The 21,600-nt window shown below is 39.0% G+C and overlaps 1 protein-coding gene across 3 annotated transcripts in view; it reads left to right on the top strand.

Moving 5' to 3' along the window:
* The first annotated feature begins 16,504 nt into the window (after positions 1 to 16,504).
* doc2g (double C2-like domains, gamma) overlaps positions 16,505 to 21,600 on the top strand; it is a 54,629-nt gene continuing 49,533 nt past the window's right edge. For 2 of the 3 annotated variants that reach the window (XM_087806349.1, XM_087806342.1), the window contains exon 1: positions 16,505 to 16,629. In XM_087806349.1, coding sequence (XP_087662475.1) covers positions 16,613 to 16,629 — 17 coding nt within the window. In that variant the 5' untranslated portion in view covers positions 16,505 to 16,612. The remainder of the gene's footprint in view (positions 16,630 to 21,600) is intronic. The other variant, XM_087806351.1, reaches the window with a different exon arrangement.

Raw genomic sequence — 21,600 nt, 5'->3', positions numbered from 1 at the left:
CAGAAAAGGTATTCTCTAATAATAGGAATGTGTAGTTTATTTATGTTTTTATCAGATCACGCGAAGAAGGGAAGCAAAATTACCCTGTTACACATCCGTACACCCAAACAATAGTACCTGCACAAATGGAGAATAATGAGGCAGAAAACTAGGAAATGCTGGTCTCTTATAACGGTTGGCAGGTTTCTCTCATTTCCAGGGGAAAACAAACACACTCACAAACACCGAAGCAGTCGGTGAGCGGCACCGAGCTCCCTGAGAACCCAATTCCTGTCAATCACTGAGCTGACGCAAGCAATTCTTGATCCTCACGGCACTAATTGAAGGAATAAGGCGAGCCGGTTCAGGCTTCAGCTCTTGGGCACGAGCGGGGCAACTGCTGTGCTGTGCAGGCGAGTTTTTAGAGTCCATTTTTAATGGAAGTTCAATGTAATTAAACAAGAGCTGAAGTATGGAGTCCTGGTTGTTCATGACATTCAGACAGAGTAAAGAAAACATCTGCAGTGATGAGAAGTTTACTGCAATAGTTACATAAGTAAAATTCTATTTACAGCTAACACCCACAAACGATTTTTGAATGATATTAAAAATCAGTATTGTTTTACATTACATTGACCTAAAGCAGTGTCAACTCATTGAATAACTCCCACAGCACGAGTAAAGCCCAATATGTTTATTTACTTGTTCATCACCATTTTGTGCTTTTCAATACTTGCAGAAAATATGAGTGTACCGTCTAAAAATATTCACAAGAAAATCAATAAGAGAGATCATACCCCCACATGGATGATGAATTAATGGATGGATTGTAAATGGATGAATGGACGGGTAGATTAATGGATGATAAATGGATGAATTAATGGATGATAAATGGACGGGTAGATTAATGGATGATAAATAGATGAATTAATGGATGATAAATGGATGGATGAATGGATGGATGGATGATAAATTAATGGATGGATGATAAATGAAAAAATGGACGGGTAAATAAATGGATCATAAATGGATTTATGAATTGATGATAAATGGATGGATGATGAATTAATGGATGGATGATAAAAGGATGGATGAATGGATAATTAATGGATGGATGAGTTGATGATAAATGGTTGGATGAATTAATGGATGATAAATGGATGAATTAGTGGATGATAAATGGACGAGAAGATGAATGGATGATAAATGGACGAGTAGATGAATGGATGATAAATAGATGAATTAATGGATGATAAGTGGATGGATGAATGGATGGATGGATGATAAATGAATGGATGGATGATAAATGGATGAGTAAATGAATGGATGATAAATGGATGGGTGAATTGAGGATGAATGGATTATAAATAGATGGATGAATGAATGGATGGATGAAAGGATGGATGTTAAATGGATAGATGGATGGATCATAATTTAATAGATGGATGATAAATGAAAAAATGGACGGGTAAATAAATGGATCATAAATGGATTGATGAATTGATGATAAATGAATAAATGATAAATGGATGGATGAAGGGATGGATGATGAATTAATGGATTGATGATAAAAGGATGGATGGATGGATCATAAATGGATAAGTAGATGGATGGATGATGAATCGATGAATGATAAATGGATGAGTAGTTGGATTTCAAAGTAAATTGGATGAATGAATGAATGAATAATGAAAGAGTGAAGAATGTCTGAGGGTCTGGGGTCACATTAGTGGATATAAATACAGTGTTGTATAAATGAAAGGTCAACATCTAAAAGAGCGACTCCATCAGTCCTTCTCACCTGCAAACAACAGCAGCTAAAGGTTTTAAATCAAACTCACTCGGTTACACAAGATCATGCTTTGTTGCTCCTCTGACACATTTTAAAATGGTCTTGAATAACAAGCAACTGTTTCAAAACCATGAAAATGTCAAGGATACCATCGCGGGGACAATGTTGCTCCATTTCTTTTTTTTAATTCCCCCAAGTAACCTCCATCCTCTCTTTGTTCCTGCATTATCTCTCCTTCAGCCTGTCCGAGGACGATCAATCCCAGCGGCTATAACCAGCAGGTTTCTGGAACCTTCCAGGCCAAGACATGTTCCACCATTTTCTCACCTTTGTGTCGCGCCTTCTCTGTCGCCGATGATCTCCACACGTCTATCTGTGAAAATGACCTCTCGCTCATCACCCCTGCCAAGGAGGTTATGCCGTCGTCTGCTTTTGTGTTAGCAGCTTAACTCAAAAATACATTCTCCGTGTGAAAGTAAAAAAAAAAGTACCTTCAGATGATTGAGGAGGACGACTCTCTCCCGCTGACTCAGATGTTCCAGTTTATGAAGCCGGAGTGAAGCCGTGGATTATATTAAGAGTGTCTTAATCCAGCTAAATATGGATTGGATGCACCTGGGTGTCGCTGACCTGTGTGAGCCTAACAGTGATACTCTGGTACTGTCGGCATGTCAGATTTATTTATAACAAATACATATTTTTAAATGTTTTTCAATAGTAATAAAGCTTCATGAAGGATCGTTCTTATTTCGAGAGTACACCAGATTGGCTTCATTATCACTGGCTATAAGAAAATTATTTTGAGCCAAGAGCGCCATCTACTGAGTTCAGAAAATGATGACACTGCTTCGTGATGCTTCATCACAATTTTGTATTGGAATGTTTAGTTTGTTTAAAAATGTCATTAAACTTTAAATATTGTTAGATTAAAATTATTATACACTATATGTATACCCCATACTTAAATTAATGCTAAAAGATAATATAAAATATAAAGTATAAATTACTCGCTTGATCTAAGAGTTTAAACGTTCACAATCAACATTTCACTCACAGACTGATTCACACTGGTTCAAGACAAGCTTGGAACAGAATTAGAAACATCTGTTTGTCTGCAAATAACACCTTAAATTGTAGATCAAAGAACGAAGCAAGACACATCCGGGAAAGGGGGGCTAAAAGGCGGAAAACCCCCACCGAGAACATTTGAATGATTAGATTACAAGAAAACAAATCAGGATGTCTCTCTACGGCGGATCGGGACACAGGGAACTTGAAAGAACCATTTGGCTGGAAAGGGACGACCTCCCAGGCCAGAAATTTGCCTTAAATATAGCGATGTTTCTACATATCGGGGCCCTTTCTCCCGGGACTATGGACCTGTACAGTCGCCGGGACAAAGTGTGTCCGATCGCGATCGTAAAGATTGTATTTTGTTTGACTTGGAGCGGCGAATAAACAGCCCGTGACACACTCTTTATTGTCCATCTTTCTCCACAAAGCAAGTATAAGACCCGAAACGGACTCTGTGTTTTGATCGTTTTAATATCAATTAAAGAATTAATAATTTCACTGTTAAAAAGGTTTAAAAAAAAAAATTCAATAAATTGAACGTGAACAATATTCTGATAAACTTCCATCAAGTAGCTGCTGGACATCACTGAACACACAAATATATTATATATTGTGTTCATATAAGCAACACAAGTCAGAAACATTCAAAAAGAAAACCAAACTGAAGGTAAGATATTCTGTGTTTGAAGCTAAACCTCTATACAGGAGTTTTACTCACTTCAGCCAGAGATGTTTTGTCAAGAGTGTGTGTTGGCGAGTGCATGTGTGTGATTGCGAATGAGCGTCTTCTCCTCTTTGTACAGCTTATCTCTCAGAACATTTCCTCATAGACTCTTTGGTTTGTCTGCCGAGTCAAGCAGCTAAATCCTTGTTTTCTCTTTGGATCCCCGGGGCGGTCTCACATTGAGCGCTACTTGTTTATTGACCGCTGTCTCGTCCTAAACATCCTGCAGTGATTATCAGAAGACGCTCCAGCTAAGCCGCTCTGGACCGCCAACATGGCCGACTACAGATTCTTTTCCCAATAATCCTTACTTCACTTCTCCTGGTGCTGATCCAAGGATGTTTATGAAGTCCAGCCATTAATTTTGTCCCTCAACGGTTAAGTGGTTATTGGCTGATGAAGCTTCGCGAAGCATCGTCCTTGTTCTCAGAGTCCACTATATGAGACTCTTGGATTATAATCTGTGGCTTCAAGAAAATATTTTCAATGAAATCAACTCTTTTAAGACAAGAACGCCACCAAGAGCCCAGAAAATGACGGAACTGCTCCGTGAAGCTTCATCAGCCTTTTAAAAGTATGTGATATTTACTCTTTGCATTTAAGCAGCAACGTTCAGTTGCTTTGCACTCATTTTTTCTCCCGATATGATTGTGTCGTCGTGTCCCTTGAGCAAGGTACTGCACTCCTAATGGTGGTCGGGCACGCTGCGTCGCAGCCTACTCCCATCGGTGTTTGATTGGGTACATGAATAGATGAATTGGTGACTTACTGAAAAGCGCTTTGAGTTCTGAACGAGCAGAGAAAGCTTTGTTAAGTAAGAAACCAACACTATTTCACTTAAAATTACCGTCATTTAAAAGTCATCTAGTCTTCTTGGCAGATAAGACAATGATTTGTGATGCTTCTTCGGACCATCAAGTTCCTATCACTTTTCTTATTTGATTTTTAGAACTAGCCAGTTTTCCAGTGGATTGATGGTGTCTCATCTGGGATTAAAATCGACGGAGGCTTCAAATAGTTCCTAAAAGCTAATGATTAAACGGGAGAGAGTTCCATCTAGCTGGCAAAGAAAACGAGGCCAATGCCTTATGAAGCTTTATCAGTCGATTAAAGTGATAGTTCAGCTAAATTTCATTCACTTTCTACTCACGCTCATTTCAATTATTTTCAGAGTAATCTGTTGCTTTTCGGATTTAAAGGAAGACATGCATGATGATGATGAGTTTCTTTCCTCCTTCCCTTTCAGAAAAATAAAACCCAAATACCTCCATGCTGCTCGCCTGTAATATCCATCTTGTATTGAAGCCTCAACATGAGGTATTGTTTAAGAAAAAAAAACTTAAACAAGTCTATATTTATAAGTTTAGCAGAAGCTAAAATACTAAAATGCTACACAGACAGGAGACAATCGGGTAAGTATGGCGCTAGCTCCTAGCGTCGACACTTTTTAGTGTGTCTTTTTGAATAAGAGGAGAAGAAGGACCAAGAAAAGTAGGTGCTGTTTGTGACCGTCATATGGACATACATTTCTTCCTGTGACTCTAAAAAGGAACAGATTACTTTGAAAATAATCCCAACCCTTAGTTGACCGCGAAGGTGAGTATAACGAGAGAGAGAGTAAGAAGAACTCTTCAATAAACCAGGAAGGGGTTGATGGCTCTCGTGGTCCATTGCAACTGGTTCATTACTCAAGAATGTATTTGTCTGTTCCTTCTGTACCTCATCTTCATTTGCATTCATTAATATAGAGGTTGTACATACATCTCTAAATGTAAGCCTTGAGCGTTGTATTCCGCTGCTTGTTTAAAGTCAGGTCTATTCGTGTTACCTTGGATGGCGGGTGGAACAGTTGAGATCTACCGCGATAGAGTAAAGAAGCCCATGGATTTGTGGAGTTACTACGAGACCTAAAAAAAAGCAGAGGCAAAGTCTTGCAATAACTCCATGTACTATTGCAAAAGTTTGCCTCTGCTTATATTTATTTTGAAGTGATCTGCTTTGAAGTGTGGTCTATTTTGAACTGAGAGTGGGAAACTAAAAAAAGGGGTTGACAGTTAGAATCTGAATATTTGGTGTAATTGTGTTATAAAACTGTAGGAATCGGATAGAAAGTGGAGAAAGTTGAACAAGTTTACAAGTCCTGAAACCTTTCTGAAGCACAGAGCTGTTAGTTCGCTGTTAACCTGTTAACTGGACCTGGCACGAAGGCATCTACTCCAACATTCCATTCCCACTCAAGCAGTTGTAAAACATCAGCATTGATACTAGTATGATAATATTATAAGCGGTTAAGTACATTCGATGAACATACTTCAGCTCAGAACTTTCCTATCAAAAACGATCTCGATATTGTACTTGTTTAAGATTGAGACTATAAGTTGACTGGAACATGGAAGCGTGTGCGTCTGTTATTTCGGACCCTCATCTTTCTTACTGCCAATACATACGTGGTCGCCACACCAGGGACCCGGAGACTCTGTAAATTTTCAGCGCAGACCAGCACCTTCATCTGCTTCGTCAAACAAACCAAAGCCCTTATTTGGCAGTTTGGACTTCACAGAACAAGGTCTTTACTTTTCTTTTGCTTCCATGGAAGGCAACAACAACAAAAAAAAAAGACGAGAAATGCTTTATCAGTCCATTACACGCTCCAGTCAACTCCCAAGTGTGGAGAATGTTGACTAAGGTGAAAAGTGCCTCACCGAGCAGCAGTTGTGTTCATTATGGATCGAACAGACTTTGCTGTAGTTTTTTACATTTCCCTACAGAGACTTGGTCCATCATTTTCGGATGGGTCCACTGCAGTACCGAGAGAAACAAGGCAATAAAGTGACTTTTGCGTTTCATTAGTTTAACGTTCAGAGTATTCTTGAACGCTCCGACAGTAATTGAACGCACCAGGACCTCTCTTAAAGGGCAACACAACTCTCCTGACTCAATTTCATGTTTCAAATATTGAAGTCTTCCTCTTCAAGATGCAGTAAGTTCCTCATCACGGCCATGTTTTGAACTTATTACTTTATAAAGTTCTCCCCCGTCTGAAATCTCAGCAAACAAGAGGTTACTAAAGCAGAGTCCAATATGACGTAATAATAGCTTCACTGCTCCTCCAGCCAGATGTAATCGCGCCCACTTTGTTTATACAACAATTACAAGTGGATGGCGTAGTTATGATGAACAAAATCACCATAGATCTCTCCAATTTAAGACACTTAGTTACAATAAAATGGGAAAATAATTTACAATATTCGAGGAAATTGTGTGTATGTCAAGGAACAGGTGAAAATAGTGATGGACTGATGAAGCTTCATGAAACATTGTCCTTGTTCTATAAGCTCAGCAGATGGCGCTGTTGGCTTTAAAATGTTGGAAGGTTTCATATTAATAGTTGCTCGGAGACAAAGGGTGAGGATAAAGCTTCATGAAGCTTCATCAAAGCAGAAACCACAAGACACAAGGGAAAAAGTAAATTTGTCCTTCCAGTAAAAAGATAATTTACTTTCATCTGTCGTGTGTAGGAAGCAAACAAGAATTTAGGAAAGTATTTGAGAGCGTGGGTCGAAGGTGATATTTGCTTTCTGTCCGAGCACGGACCTCACTCAGGGTGAAGATGAGATTATTTAAAGAGCGGCGCTATAATTCCAAACGCCTCACTACCTCAAAAAAGATGAGGTCTTGGGAGAGAAGGAACTCTTTCGCTGTTGAACAGGATTTTGAACATCCTTGTGAGCTAATCTGAAAGAATTACGCTTTTAAATTGGTTTCATTGAAAGAGTTGCTAAAAGCCAAAGATACAGATTGCCAGAGCGCCATCTAGTGGGCTCTGAACATGAGGACGATGCTTCATGAAGCTTCATTATCAGTTTGGTTAACTTTGTCGCGTTCTTAAGTCGATAAACCTACTCTGCTCTCTAATAAACAACATATTCACGACAAAGAGGGTGATTTGATTTGTTTTATAAACTCAATTTTTTATGTTAGTTCTGAGCAGAACCAAAAACAGTTTCTTGAAAATCCATTGATAAGTTTAAACCAACATCATTATGAATTTGACCTCCTTGGCAGAGATAATTTACTTGCCTATCTTGTGTTATTTTTTTTTTTTTTTTTTCTCACTGACCTTTTGTTCTAGTTTGGCTTCAGTGGGTTTCGGATCTCTTGGTTCCCTGCGATCACTGGAGGTTAAATGAGAAGCCTTCACAGGTTAAGCGTATTTTGGAGTTAAATGTTGCGTTAACATATCGGTGAGTGATGATGTCATATCAGAAAGTAATTGCCTGAGTTCGTGCCTCATTAAGCCCAGCAGGGAGTCACAGGCCAGTGGCTGCATACTTGAGTCTGTTTTTTTATGTGTCCTTTCGTCGTGTTTTCCTTCAATATATATTCACCCGCCTTTGTTATTTCACCATCAGTAGCTCCTCATTAGGATGGGTTGAAAGAAAAAAAGGTCAAATGTATAATTAAGTATTTATATGTATTTCTATTTTTCTTACACTCCAGTCACCTTCACACTTAAATTCCGACACTAAATTCATTTCTACCGTCGCCCCCCCCCCCACCCGCCTCACACCAACGCCCCCTCCGCCCTCTTCTATCTGTGGGAACATGCTGATGGTGCGAACTCTTAGAATAGATGGAAACATTTTCATTTACAGGGCTGAGAAAGTGTGAGAGAAGAAACGAGGGCGATCGAGTTTGGGCAATCAATCACCCGGCTGTCATTTATTTACCGGTGCAAAAAAAAAGAAAAAAAAAAAAGCAGAAACATTCATCAAAAAACGTGAGCGGAAACATAGGTTTAGGGTGAAGTGGAGACAAGACAGATGAAAGAGAGCAATCATGTGATCTAATTAGGTCAGCGGCGGCGCTGGAAATGCTGAGCTCCGCTCCGGAGTCGGTACGGCAAGCTGGATGGAAATCATTGTTCGGCAGAAGAATGGATCAATCTGGGGGGAAATGAAACAAGAATGTTTTATCCCTCCCACAATCCTTTGAGTCACTGCTGCTTAGAAAGTTCAAAGGTCAGTTGGTCGTACGACTCTGGCGATACTACGAGGCAAGAAAATACAATTGTTTTTGCTAGACATTTTTGATTTATAGTGTCTTTTTTGAGATATTGCTTCTATTTTTTTTCTAAAATGAGGTTTTTCTTTCCCTCCTCTATGAAAACTAAACAAAAACCACAACAAACAGCATGACTTGTTAATAGAAAAAAGCAACAACAACAAAAAACTGAAAACCTCCGCAACCATTCAGTCTGTTATTTAAGACGTTTTTATTTGTTCAGGCTTTTCCTTGATTTTCTGGAACTCCTGTTGTGTTATCAGTTTTATCTTGAAGTATATACTTTATTGATTGTTTGATTGTTTAAGCGCTTTGTGACCCTGGTCTAGAAAAACGCTATACAAATAAAAAATTACTTACTTACTTATTTAAACTAATCTGGTATGAGTGTTAAGCTTAACTATAGAATGAAAGTAAACATCAAATTGATATATAGGATATATAGGATATATTATGGAAAAAGGTTTTGACCCGAAAGGGCTGCCATTTTGTAAATGCAGCCTTTGAGTTCAGCCAGACTGCAGTCAAAGGCAATAGTTTGGTTGGATTATGATTAGATGTCAAAGCCACAACCATTCATCCTAATGCCAAGGCGGTGATGCGTTCACTGTTCTGTCGATTTAATGGCCACTTATTATGCAATTTCGGAATTGAGATTAGTGTACAACACCCAAGATGTTCTATGAAGGCTTTAAATGTTTGTTTTTTATGTCAGAAAACGTCTTTATTTGGCTGATCGTGGACTGATTGTGCCTCAAGTGGACACTAGATGAACTGCGTTCATAGGATGAAAAAGCGGCTTGAAACTCGCATAGACAAGAAGGATTTTTTTTTTTTTTTGCCAAAGGTAATCGAAAGAATGTTGCAAAAAGTAGTCGAAACCAGGAGCTGCTTGTTGATGTTTGCTCACGTTGGCAGCCGATGTCACAGATTCCTGTTGCAAAACATGTCAACAGGCATCAGGTCGTGCTGGCATTCCACGTTCCTGTCAAGGTGAATTACTCAGCTCACCGGAGATTTTGTCCGCGGACCTCGAACCAAACTGGCCTCTCTTTGGGCAACAAAAGTATCTCCGAACCTCCCGTCCTCCTCGACGCGACAGTACTGGGGTATTTTTGGAGCAGATGTCGATCAGTATATTTGTTTAGCTGCCCAAATGTTTTGTGACTTCGGTGCACAAGAGTGACCCGGTCAAATCAAAAGCCTGATTGATTGAACACTGATGCCTCCGGGTCTAAATGTCTTATCTCGTTCTTGCTTATTTATCGTGACTTTCTCCCTTCATCGGGGAAGTTCATGCGCATTCTGGAGGAGAACGCTTCAGGCGTTGGTTGGTATTTTACGAGTGGCGTTACCGGATCGTATAGTATGTTCAAACTGTTTATTTGAGAAACTAAATTATAAGCATCCATTAAGTCCTAGGGTCTCTTTATTTAACCTCAAACTTACAAAACTGTGTCTGTTTACGTACTTAAAAACGCAATATTTTTCGAAGATTTTAATTAGATAATTTGTCTATTGAAAGGTTGAATTTATTTTTTGAATATTTTAAAATTGAATGACTTTTTTTTTTTTTAACACAGCTTGATATTCCAATTAAAGTAATTCAAAAGTCAATGTTCTAAATTCTACATTGTTAGCATTTTTAAATGGAGGCAAACGAACATTAATATATTGTATTGAAAATACTATAAAAATGAAAAGAACATATTGAAAACAATTGATACAATATCAAACTACATGTGTTCATTTTGAAAAATTTGAATTTTTAATTGAATAATTCAAAAACGTGATTCAAAGTTTCAAGATTCGAATCGCTACATTCAATTATTCGATATTCTGATGGCACTGATATTTATCCATAAGGATAAAGTTCTTATTTTATTGCCTTATTTTTATTAAGTAATCTTATTATTCTTCATTTTCAATAAACATACTTGGGGCGTTTGTTCATTTTTGTGTTGCAATTTAACTCTAGATGGCAGCAGTCCTTTGCAGTTAAAATAACAAAGAAATCCTATGAGATCCCGGCGCTGACTGAGGATGAGAGGATACAGTGGACTCCATCAGCTTTTTAAGATGGACATATTTTAGCGTTAAACCACGTAAAAGAGGTAACGACTTTCCGGTCTGTAAATTCTGCAAATTTATGGTTTCTCTTACAGCACGACAATATATCGTATCATTGCCATCGGTGACGTATCCCCAGATTCTCGCCAATAAACTCCCCTGCTCACCACTGCTCACCGCTGCTCACCGTGCACGGCACATTTCCAGCTTCAGTAGCTGAACTATTAAAGAGTACAAAACAAGTTTATTTCACTTTAAATGATTGTATTAACTGAGATTTAAACCGAAAATCCAAGACTGTAACTGTATGTAAATGTAGATGTATTTAATCAGACAGCTAATGGCTGCGCAGGAGGTTGGGGAGTCCGTGGTTACACTCTTAATGGAAACGCTGCCCTGCATTCTGTCGTAGTAATGGAGGAGATAATCTTGCTGTGCAGAAGGACTGGATGAATGCGTTCCCTTAAATTGCTTGTAGACTCTCTTCCCCCCCCAACTTCACTCGCTTCAGCTCCATCTGAATATGTGTTATATTAAGAGTGATGTGAGCACTTAAGCCCAGCGTGGCAAGCCTCATGACTCTTTTTTTCTTTTTTTTGGTCATACATGTCACAATCTTTACATGTGAGTTGTTCGAGTGTGGCGTGAGCGAGTTTAATCATCCGACTGGCGATGATTCATCTCGGGGACGTTCGATAACAGGTGAGACTTCAGGAACAATTGATTCGTAGCCACAGGATCCAACTCGTGGAACATGTAACTCTTGTGAGGTAATGATTTAGTCCATTTTGACATACTGTGACGCACAAACATCACCTTCTTCCTGCATTACAATCTTCTCATTGTTTCATTTTCTAATGACGCAAACTCAAGATTCTATATGAGTTTCCATCTCTCTTAACAACCATCTAGTTAACGGTGACCTCGACAACTCCCATAATGCTTTGCCGCCCTGACCACCAATTACAGATGTCAATCACTTTTGAGATGGCAACATAAAGAGTTTATATACAGTATTCTAGCGACCAATCATCTGTTACTTAATAAACAGTGTGTAGAGAGGCATCATGGGAGTTTATTGTTTTCTTGGCACCGGTGCGGTAATTATTGCCTTCTAGAAAATTCTGTGGTTTGTTATTAGTAATTGGAATTACGGATCTTTTTAAAGAACCGGCTCTTCAGGTTGTTTTAAGGAATTTATTATCAACAACATTGTAAATAATACGCTTATTAAATACTAATGTAACGACTAAAAGAGGTCTAAACATAGACGTCTAGAAGAGGTCTAAACTTAGATGTCTAGAAGAGGTTTAAACTTAGATGTCTAGAAGAGGTTTAAACTTAGATGTCTAGAAGAGGTTTAAACTTAGACGTCTAGTCTCGAAGAGGTCTAAACTTGGACGTCTAGAAGGGGTCTAAACTTAGACGTCTAGAAGAGGTCTAAACGTAGACGTCTAGAAGACGTCTTAACGTAGACGTCTAAACGTAGACGTCTTAACGTAGACGTCTAAACGTAGACGTCTAGAAGAGGTCTAAACTTAGACGTCTAGAAGAGGTCTAAACGTAGACGTCTAGAAGAGGTCTTAACGTAGACTTCTAGAAGACGTCTAAACGTAGACGTCTAGAAGAGGTCTAAACTTAGACGTCTAAAAGAGGTCTAAGTTTAGACGACTTAAAGAGGTCTAAACTTAGAAGACTAAAAGTGGTCTAAAGTTTTTTAAGTGAAACTTCTTTGTAGATGACGCCCTGAACTTGTCTGCAATGTAGTTTATTTTCTTTTAAAGTAAACCTTTTTGGAAGAACATGAGAAATTATATGTTAAAATAAAATAAAATAATTGAAAGGACAAGATATAAATGACACCAAATCATAAATAAGGCAATCAAATCTTGTTGTGTCTGTTAACGTCATTATGGGAGGCTTCCGTTGTTAGGGAGGAAGCAGTAATTCAAAGAACCAGAATTCACCTGAAACATCTATGATGAACATGGTGTGATCACAACTACTTCATAGCTTGGGGAACTTGTTAAGATAGTGTCACCTGTGGGACCTCTCTTCCCAGTCAATTTGAGACCCCAGTGCTGCCTTTGATCCCCATCTGAGTGAACCCCCTATGGTGCAGGCGGCTGGTGCTTTTAGAGTCACTCTCCTCTCAAGCTGTTGAGGGATGAACACAAATCTCAGACGCAGTGAGAAGAGCGCCAGCAGCTCATAATGGCAAAGTAAAGTGTTTCTACGCAGGTTCTGGTGCCCATACAGCATTGTTCGAATTCCCTTGTAATCCCGTATTTTCTCAGAAATCGACAGTTGGCCTATAACTCCGACTGTACTTCAAACCGATTTTTAATGATAGGCTTTCATAGTATTACACTGCAAGGCTCTGCGGTTTTCACCATGAGGTTACGACATACAGAAGTATTTCTTTGCAAGTTTCTTTATGATTACTCAACTAGGTTCTGTCAAATCCCAAAACTAAAATTTCACTTATTTTCTACTCACACTCATGTCGACTAAGAGTTGGGATTATTTTCAGAGTAATCTTTTCCTTTTTGGATTTATAGGCAGAAATGCATGTTCATTTATAAAGTTTATCCATCCGTCCATCCGTCCGTCCATCCATCCATCCATCCATCCATCCATCCATCCATCCATCCATCCATCCATCCATCCATCCATCCATCCATCCATCCATCCATCCATCCATCCATCCATCCATCCATCCATCCATCCGGGTTAATCTTTTGCGAGGTCCCAGTGACATTTTTTACAGAACAATTCCTCATGTCAAGGCTTCAAAATGTGGAGGTGTTTTGGTGTTTTTAAGTTTGTCTTTTTGGATGAAAATCAAGAAAAGTTGGTGCCTTTCGCAAATCAACATACACTTTTGCATATAACTCCAAAAAGATTACAATGAAAATAATCCTCAGTCGACATGAGGTTGAGTAGAAAATGATTGACAGTCTTAATTCTATTAACAGTTATTAACTCAGGGTCAAGGTGAACCCTGTGGTTGGGAAATGTGTTTGTGGTATCCCTTGTGTTGTGTCTGGGTCAAGGTGAACGACCTCCCTGGCTTCCAGAAATACACCTACAGTAGTGGAGGTCATTCGCCTTGAACCAGAGATAAGACAAAGGGATACCACAGACACATTTGCTTTCGGGGCCTTTGGGTCACCCTGACCCTGAGATAAGACAAGGGATTCCACAAACACATTTGCTTTCGGGGCCTTTGGGTCACCCTGACCCTGAGATAAGACAAGGGTTAAATATTCCAAGAGCTTATTAAAACCATTGGACGCAAAATCCCCTGTCGTGTAAATGATAATGCGCCGATGAAGCTTCATGAAGCATTGACCTCATTTTCAAAGCCCACTAGATGTCACTCTTGGCATGTATCATTAGTTCTGATTCATTTTAAAGCCAATGTGCCTTCTACTGAGAAAAAAAGTGCTTCATGAGCTTCATCATCTCTACATATAACTGTAAATAAATGATATTTTATGAAAACAATTCTGATCATTTTGCTTTTTCAGTGACGAACACATTCTTAGTATCGGGTAATTGTCAGCGGGGGGGCAGCCGAGATCAGAACACACCAACAGCTCTCGAGGCGCTCGGTGCTTGTCTCGGTTGGCTGACACCGTGAAGAGCCTCTGAGAGGTTTAGTGGTCAGCAGGTCATCTGTAGAAGCCTGTAGCTCTCTGATAACCAGCGCTTCACTCGGAGTTCGCTCACTGCCGTTTACGCCGTTTCACTTTTACAAAGGCAGCTCCCGGAGAAGGAAAAAAATAGAACGAAGACCACTGACCATTTCATCGAGTCCCCCTCTTACTTGAAGAGCCTGCTTGTATCTAAAGATGGACCTTATCCATACTTCTTAGTTTTTTCATTCCTCTTTGAAATGAACCCTCGATGTTTCCTGTCACTCTAATGAACCGACTGCCTAATGGTCCGTTAGCATCCTGTGTTGAAAAATAGACGTACACATCGTAAGCCGCAATCCTCGCTCTTCAGACGTCCATTAATCTACTGCGTCGGGCTCCTTGTTCCTCAAGCATAGACAATGAAGAAGGTTGAAATACTTGTTTGTGCAGATTATTAAGTGCTTGAACGCTTGTGTGGCAGCTGCCCTGAACCACTGCTCAATGGACATGTTTGTTGAAATGTTTGAAGCTGCTGTGAACCATTAGGGTAGATGTGTTTCTTTATTTAATTAAAAAAAAAAAAGGTGCTTCAATCAAAATACATATATTTTCCATATGTTTCTTTTCTTCTTTTTTTTACTTTACTTAATGAAATTAAAAAACACTTAGATTTGAACACTTTTTAATAATTGATTAAAGCAATCTCTTTGGTATTGAATTATAAAGATAATTAAAGAAACCTTTTATTTATTAATAATTAAATAAGCCTTTTTTATTATCATTACTGACTGACTTGTTGGTACAAAACCGACTCATGAGTGGATTTCCTGTCAATATTTTTTCTTGTTCTTGCCATGAAGCATTATCCTCATCTCAGTGCCCACTAGATGGCACTCTTCGCTGTATAATCTTTGGAATTGAGCAACGGCGCCGTCGTTTTATTATTGTTATTTATCCGTCAGTTGTTTTTTTTCTCACCGTCCTAGTGTGGGTGAAAGGAATTAAGTCGTCGTTTAAATTGTGTCCCTGTGAGTAGTGATGAGCTGGTGAAACTTCGTGAAGCGTTGTTCTTATTTCCCGAGCTCAGTAGATGGCGCTGTTGGCTTTGAAATGACGGGAGCTTTTGATGAAAGATTTGTAGCTTGGTCTTCCGCTACAAACTAGCTTCAAACATACAGATTTATTTATAAGTTGAGGCTTCAATAGAAGAGGGACGTTACACACGAGCAAAGTCGAGGTATTTGGGTTGTTTTTAAGGACAGTTTGGACGAAAACCACGATGAGTTGTTAAAAAAGACATTCATTTTTGCCATATAAAATACTCCATCGTTGAATCGATAACCTGCATCAGTAATTCGCCCACAACCGACTTCCTGGTGACACAAATTCCTGAGAATGAAGAACAAGCATTGATTTTTTTTATGGCTTCAACTGACAAAAGATGGATTCAATATTTGTATTAAGTAGGAAAGTATTTGCCGAGTAAAGTCTCTTTTTCTTTTGACGTTCATCCAATTTTCCGTTCCCATTACATCTCGACTGTGATTGACTCACATGTCAGTCGTCGGTCCACACGGTGACTGATGCCTGCTTTTCTTTTGATCCATTTTATCAGCGAGGCAGATGCTGGATGTTGTGAGGGGCTACACACACACACGCAAAAACACACACAATCGTACATATGCCCCGCTTGATATTGGCCGTCGTGTAACAAAGTAATCTGGGAATGTGATTGTGTCCCTGGCTGTGATTTTGTTTAGCTCAGTCAACACACTGAATTTAATTTCCTCCCTTCCATCCTTCATCTGCCGTTCCTTTCCCTATCCATCCCATGGTGATATCTGTCTTCGTATGCCTCCAGTGCTTCCTAATCACTTCCTCATCTTTTTTTTTGTGTGCATTTGTGTGCGTCTTTGTCTGCACATGTGCTCAACTTGTTGTGTTTGTCACTTTCTCTCTCTCTCTTTTTTTCTTGCACCACTCCATGTCTTTCCAACCAGCAGCTGCAAAAGTGTGACAGCACAGAAGCACGGCGGCTGACTGACTAACAGTTTAACTGGATACGTCACAAATAAAGGGGAAGAAGGGGGTGGAGGGACCGAGGAGAGGAGGAGAGGAGGAGAGAAAGAGAGGAGGGGAGCGAAACAGACAGAGGAGGGGAGAGGGAGTACAGTGGGATATATTGACTCCGGAGCTGGTCTGCATGCTTTTTAGTGTGCGAGAGACGGAGGACACAAGAGCAGTCAAAATGGAGAACCGGTTCAGATGAAGACCATCTCTGGGTACGTATGTTTTGAGAGGCTTGTTATGGTGTCTGTCTGCGCGGCCGGGAGAGGGAACTAGTTTTTGAGCGCAACATGCTTTTGTTCGTTTCCCTATGTAGGTACCCATGCGGTGAATTTGGGGTGCTGTTATGTAAGAGTAGTCTGAATGAGGGGAGGAATATTTACATGTGCAGAATCTGTGAGTGCACCAGCAGATCATCACCAGATATATGAGCTGGGATTATCCCCCCGATTGGCGTATTGATCGGTATTGATTAACGGCTGCTCTTGCGTGTCGCTCTCATGTTTGTGTATTCACCTTGGATTTCATTATATTTTTTAATTTCTCCTATTCGCGCAATCGATGTTCACCTTTCAAATAACGGCGTCTTGAGGAAACATTTCCGTCACTTCTCGTGGTTCTGGAGGAACTGGTGCTCGCCTCTGTGTTTTCTTTTATTCTCAAGTGTGTGGAGAGTTGACAAGAATGTTTTAAAACATTGGATCTATGAGGATGATAAGGTGGACCAAGGGAACCATAGCAATGAAAAAAGAAAGCTGAGCTAAAAGGCTGAATCAAAAAGATGCATCGTTCAAACTCTGACTTATTCTGAGTAGTTAATTCCAAGTGGTTGAAATAAACACTGTTGTTTTTTACTGTTACTAGTTAATTTGATGGAAAAAAACTTAAAATAGACTTAATTAAACATCAGTTACTAGTCAAATGATTCATTCATTGAGTCCTTATGTGGAAGTTTCTATGATGAATCAGGGTTACACGTTTCAGACCAAATATTATATATGCTGAAAATGAAAAGGGTTTATCAGACAATCTGGATCTCAAGGTAAAAGGAACGCATGTGGCACATTTCTCAAGTTTCTCTTTTAGTCAAACAGATACAAAAAAAAAGTGCATTAGCAGAAGACGTCCATTATCGAAGGACGGCCAATTGAATATGAACAGAACCTCTCAATCTAGTCCAGTGCCTGCTTATGTGACTGAAATCAATACAAAGGTTTTTCTCTAGAATTCATATCACCTTGGACCTTTTTAATCATATAGCTTTGTTTGTTTTCTCTTCATTCTTAATTACCAAAACACAAGCCACCTACAAAATTATCTTATTACTTTAGTTCTTAATAATTCAGTTATTTAAAGTGAAACTAATGTGTTGATTAAAGTGTGTCTTTAATGGATCTGGGACCTCTTTTGTACTCATTAGTATGGATCTGTTTGCCCTTTAAATGTTATGTTAAACCAAACTCTCCTGACTCACTCGCATGTTTCAAATGTGGAAGTCTTCCTCTCCAAGATGCAGGAAGTCTCTCATCATGACCATGTTTTGAACTTATTACTTTATGAAGTTCTCCCTCGTCGTTGGCGAACAAAAGGTTACGAGAGCAGACTCCATTATGACGTAAAAATGTCTTCACTCCTCCTTCAGCCAGCTGTTATCACGCCCCGCTTTGTTTATACAACGAGTCTCTTGGAGATGGAGACTAACCTTGATGATTGACCAATCATAGTACAGTGGGTGTGGTTATGGTGAACACGATTTCCTCTCCTGAAAAACATTTTCTAATGTAAAAAACAGAGAGTTTTGTACAAACAAGACAAATACTGATGAGTACAATAGAGGTCCAAGATCCATGTGCTGATTTGAGAGACACTTTAATCAACACATTGACATGACTGGTTGATACTTTACAACAATGCTTGTGAATATTCATTCAGTGCACAGACTTGGTGTGCAGACACAATGTGTGAGTCATGCTTGGACTATCACTCGGTCTGCTCGTTTCTTTCCAGCCCCCCTGGGACAGCAATTCATCAATGAGTAGACGGGGAGAAAAAAAAACATTATTTTGATAGTTGTCACAAGTTATATTTCTAAATTATTTTGTATTACAGCAATACTTGCATCATACAGTTCATCGAGTACAGAAATAACCACGTTAAGGTGATTAAACATCTATAAAATCAGTTTGTGTACCAAAAATAATGTATTTTATTGCACGGTAGAAATAAACCCACATATCCTCGTGCCGTGTCCCTTTAAATACGGGGCGCACGATTTTGGTGTCTTTAATGAGAGAGTCAGAAGACTGCGACAGCTTCTTGTGCACAGTTCAAAGTCTCTCAGTGGAGTGAAGGTCTGGACTCCATGTTTGCAAATCCATGTGTGAAAATGACGCCTCGTGCTCCCTGAGCCACTCTTTGAGCCGGACGAATCCTGACATTGTCATCTTGGAATATAGCCGCGCCAACAGGGACGAAGAATTCCATTAATGGAGTAATCTTGTCATTCAGTGTGTTCAGGGAAATATAATTGCTTATGCAGTAATTATCCCATAGGAGGGCCGTATCTGTTAATGCCGAGTTGAAGGGAAGAGATTGTTGAGCAGAGTGTTTTTCTAACTCAGAAGTCCAACCCTCACAATTTTACTGTGGCCTGGACACAAGTCTACACACACACACACACACACATTAGAGAATGTATTTCAAGTGTTGAAATATTGATAAATCTATTGACAAGAATCTAGTCTTATTAGAAATGAGGATATTCCTTTCCATGGTACTAAATAAATATACACATATTCCTCTTCAGTTTTGCTTACAAATTAGATTTGATGAGTCATCATAGTTCTTTCATGGTTTACAGTTCAATATGATAATATAATGGTGCATCAAATAAAATGTGTGTTGTTTTTATTTGTCAGTGTTGCAATCAAACTTTTGGCCGCTAAATGGAAGCATTAAATAAATCCTCTGCAGCTAGAGCGAAATAAATACTGCAAATCCCAGCCATGACTGAGGACGAGAGGATACGGTCGACTCCAGCACCTTTTAAAGAGCATGTTTAGACATATTTAAATAAAACAAATGAAAGTAGTTACAACTTCCTCAAGAGTCATGTGGTCTGTAAATTCTGCAACACCAGAGTCAAGTACTCAGGTAATACCCCAGTATTTCATCCACTTGAGTATATGTATATCGTATTGCCAGATGAGCCAATACACAGCCCTACAAGCCCTTCAATCTGATTCCTTAGTAGTCTTTGAGGATCTGCAGATAATTTGATCCGATACCGTTGTGAAATAATACTTGCCATGCTTGGAATAACTACACTCCTGAGGGATCAATAAAGTTCTACCTAACCTAACCTAACCTAACATGGAATAACAAGATATTATTTGTGTCTATAAAGTGTTTACCAACACTTTGAGAACATGAAGAACATAAAGATCAGATCTGCGGATCAGACGTTTTTGACTGATGGTATCAAAGTGGTTCTCTTGTGGCCACATCTGAAATGCTAAAAGTAGTAGAAAGTAGTACCAGGTAATGAAACATACTTTGTTTTATTTCTGTACTAAAACAGCTCAGAACTGAAACCAGACTTAAAATTAATCAACATTTGTGCTATATCTTATTGAATTTTTCTTTCTGTTAGAAACATAAAAATTGGTACCGAAAGTAAGTAAGTAAGTAATAATTATTTGTAAAGCGCCTTTCTAGACCAGGGTCACAAAGCGCTTTAACAATCAAAAGTAATACATAGTTTAAATATACACTGTAAAAGGCCAAGACACATAAGACAAACACAAGAGTCCAAGAAAATCTAGGTGTTTCTTGAAGGAGTCAGTAGATCATCAAACACAGAGGGAGAAGAAGATCGTTCCAAAGCTTAGGAGCAACAGCTTGGAAGGATTTCTCTCCTCTGGTTCTGAACCATGTGTTCAGGAACCATCAGTAGATTCTGATCCACAGACCTCAGAATCCGAGCTGGGTTGTAAGGCTGGATCAGATCACTGATGGAAGGAGGAGTCTGACCATGAATAGATCTGAAAGTAAGAACCAGAATTTTTAAATTGATCCTGAAAGAAACTGGCAGCCAGTGAAGAGTTTTAAGGATCGGGGAAATGTGAGTTCTTCTACTAGAGCGGGTCAGAATTTACTTCAGAGTTAAGGTAAGGTAAGGTAAAACTTTATTGATCCCTCAGGAGGTCTCCTTCGGGAAATTGTTTCTTCTTCTTGTTTAGACAGAAACCAGCATCAAAATGGAGGTATCAGTCTTAAATTATATTGATCGATACCGAGCACTAGGATCGAACTGATAGCCGATACTAGGGTTTGGTGCATCGCTGATTTAAAAAAATAAAAAGCATGTAAAGAAAATCCTTCAGAGGTGATACAGCCACGGCAGCCTATCATCACTAGCATTCCTGTTCGTCTAGTTAGTTTTATCCTTTCGTTAACAAACATAAACTTGTTAAAATGACAGAATGATGCCGCAAACCATGAGATGGTATAAAAATATTAGCAAAAACCTAATTTTATCTTAGAAGAAAAATGGCCAAAAAGTGGAGTGTCGAAATGACTCATAAGTTTATTATCATTATATTTTTGCTTTGACCCTCCTAAATATGGGATATAGTAAAATCTATTCTCTGTCGTCATCCTGAACCCATGAAATGTTTTTCTATTTTTGCAAGGCAGACTTTGTGTCTGCACTGATTGTAGCGAGAAGGAGACAAGATCGTTGAAATAATTCATAAACAAAAGATTGTTTCTGTCGCAGAAGATGAAAATGGTCAAATGGGCAAACAAAAATTAGTATTTTAGGCTGTACTTTTTATTTAAATTTTCACATTTCACATACTGATTTAATAGATTATTCAATAAATCAACAAGTTCATCAAAAGATGACGTTTCTTGCAAAGAACAGAGGAATAATCATTCAAAATATCATTTTTCATCCATTTCAGTCATTTTTTATGGAGCTAAACTGAAAGTATGTACAAATGCAGACACGTAAGGACACGTCAGAGAGATTTTGTCTCCCGCTTGACCTCAGAAGAGGTTTTCCGGGTAGAGGCACGTCTGGACCTCTCTGCTCCGACCACTGCCCCCTGCGACCCGGCCAAGTTGTAAAAAAAAGGATGGATAGGCAGCTGTAAAATTCCGCTCAGTAAGAACATAATCGA

The sequence above is a fragment of the Callionymus lyra genome, chromosome 1, assembly GCF_982586985.1.
Source record: "Callionymus lyra chromosome 1, fCalLyr1.hap1.1, whole genome shotgun sequence".
Classification (NCBI taxonomy): domain Eukaryota; kingdom Metazoa; phylum Chordata; class Actinopteri; order Syngnathiformes; family Callionymidae; genus Callionymus; species Callionymus lyra.
This window is presented reverse-complemented; position numbering and strand designations above follow the sequence as displayed.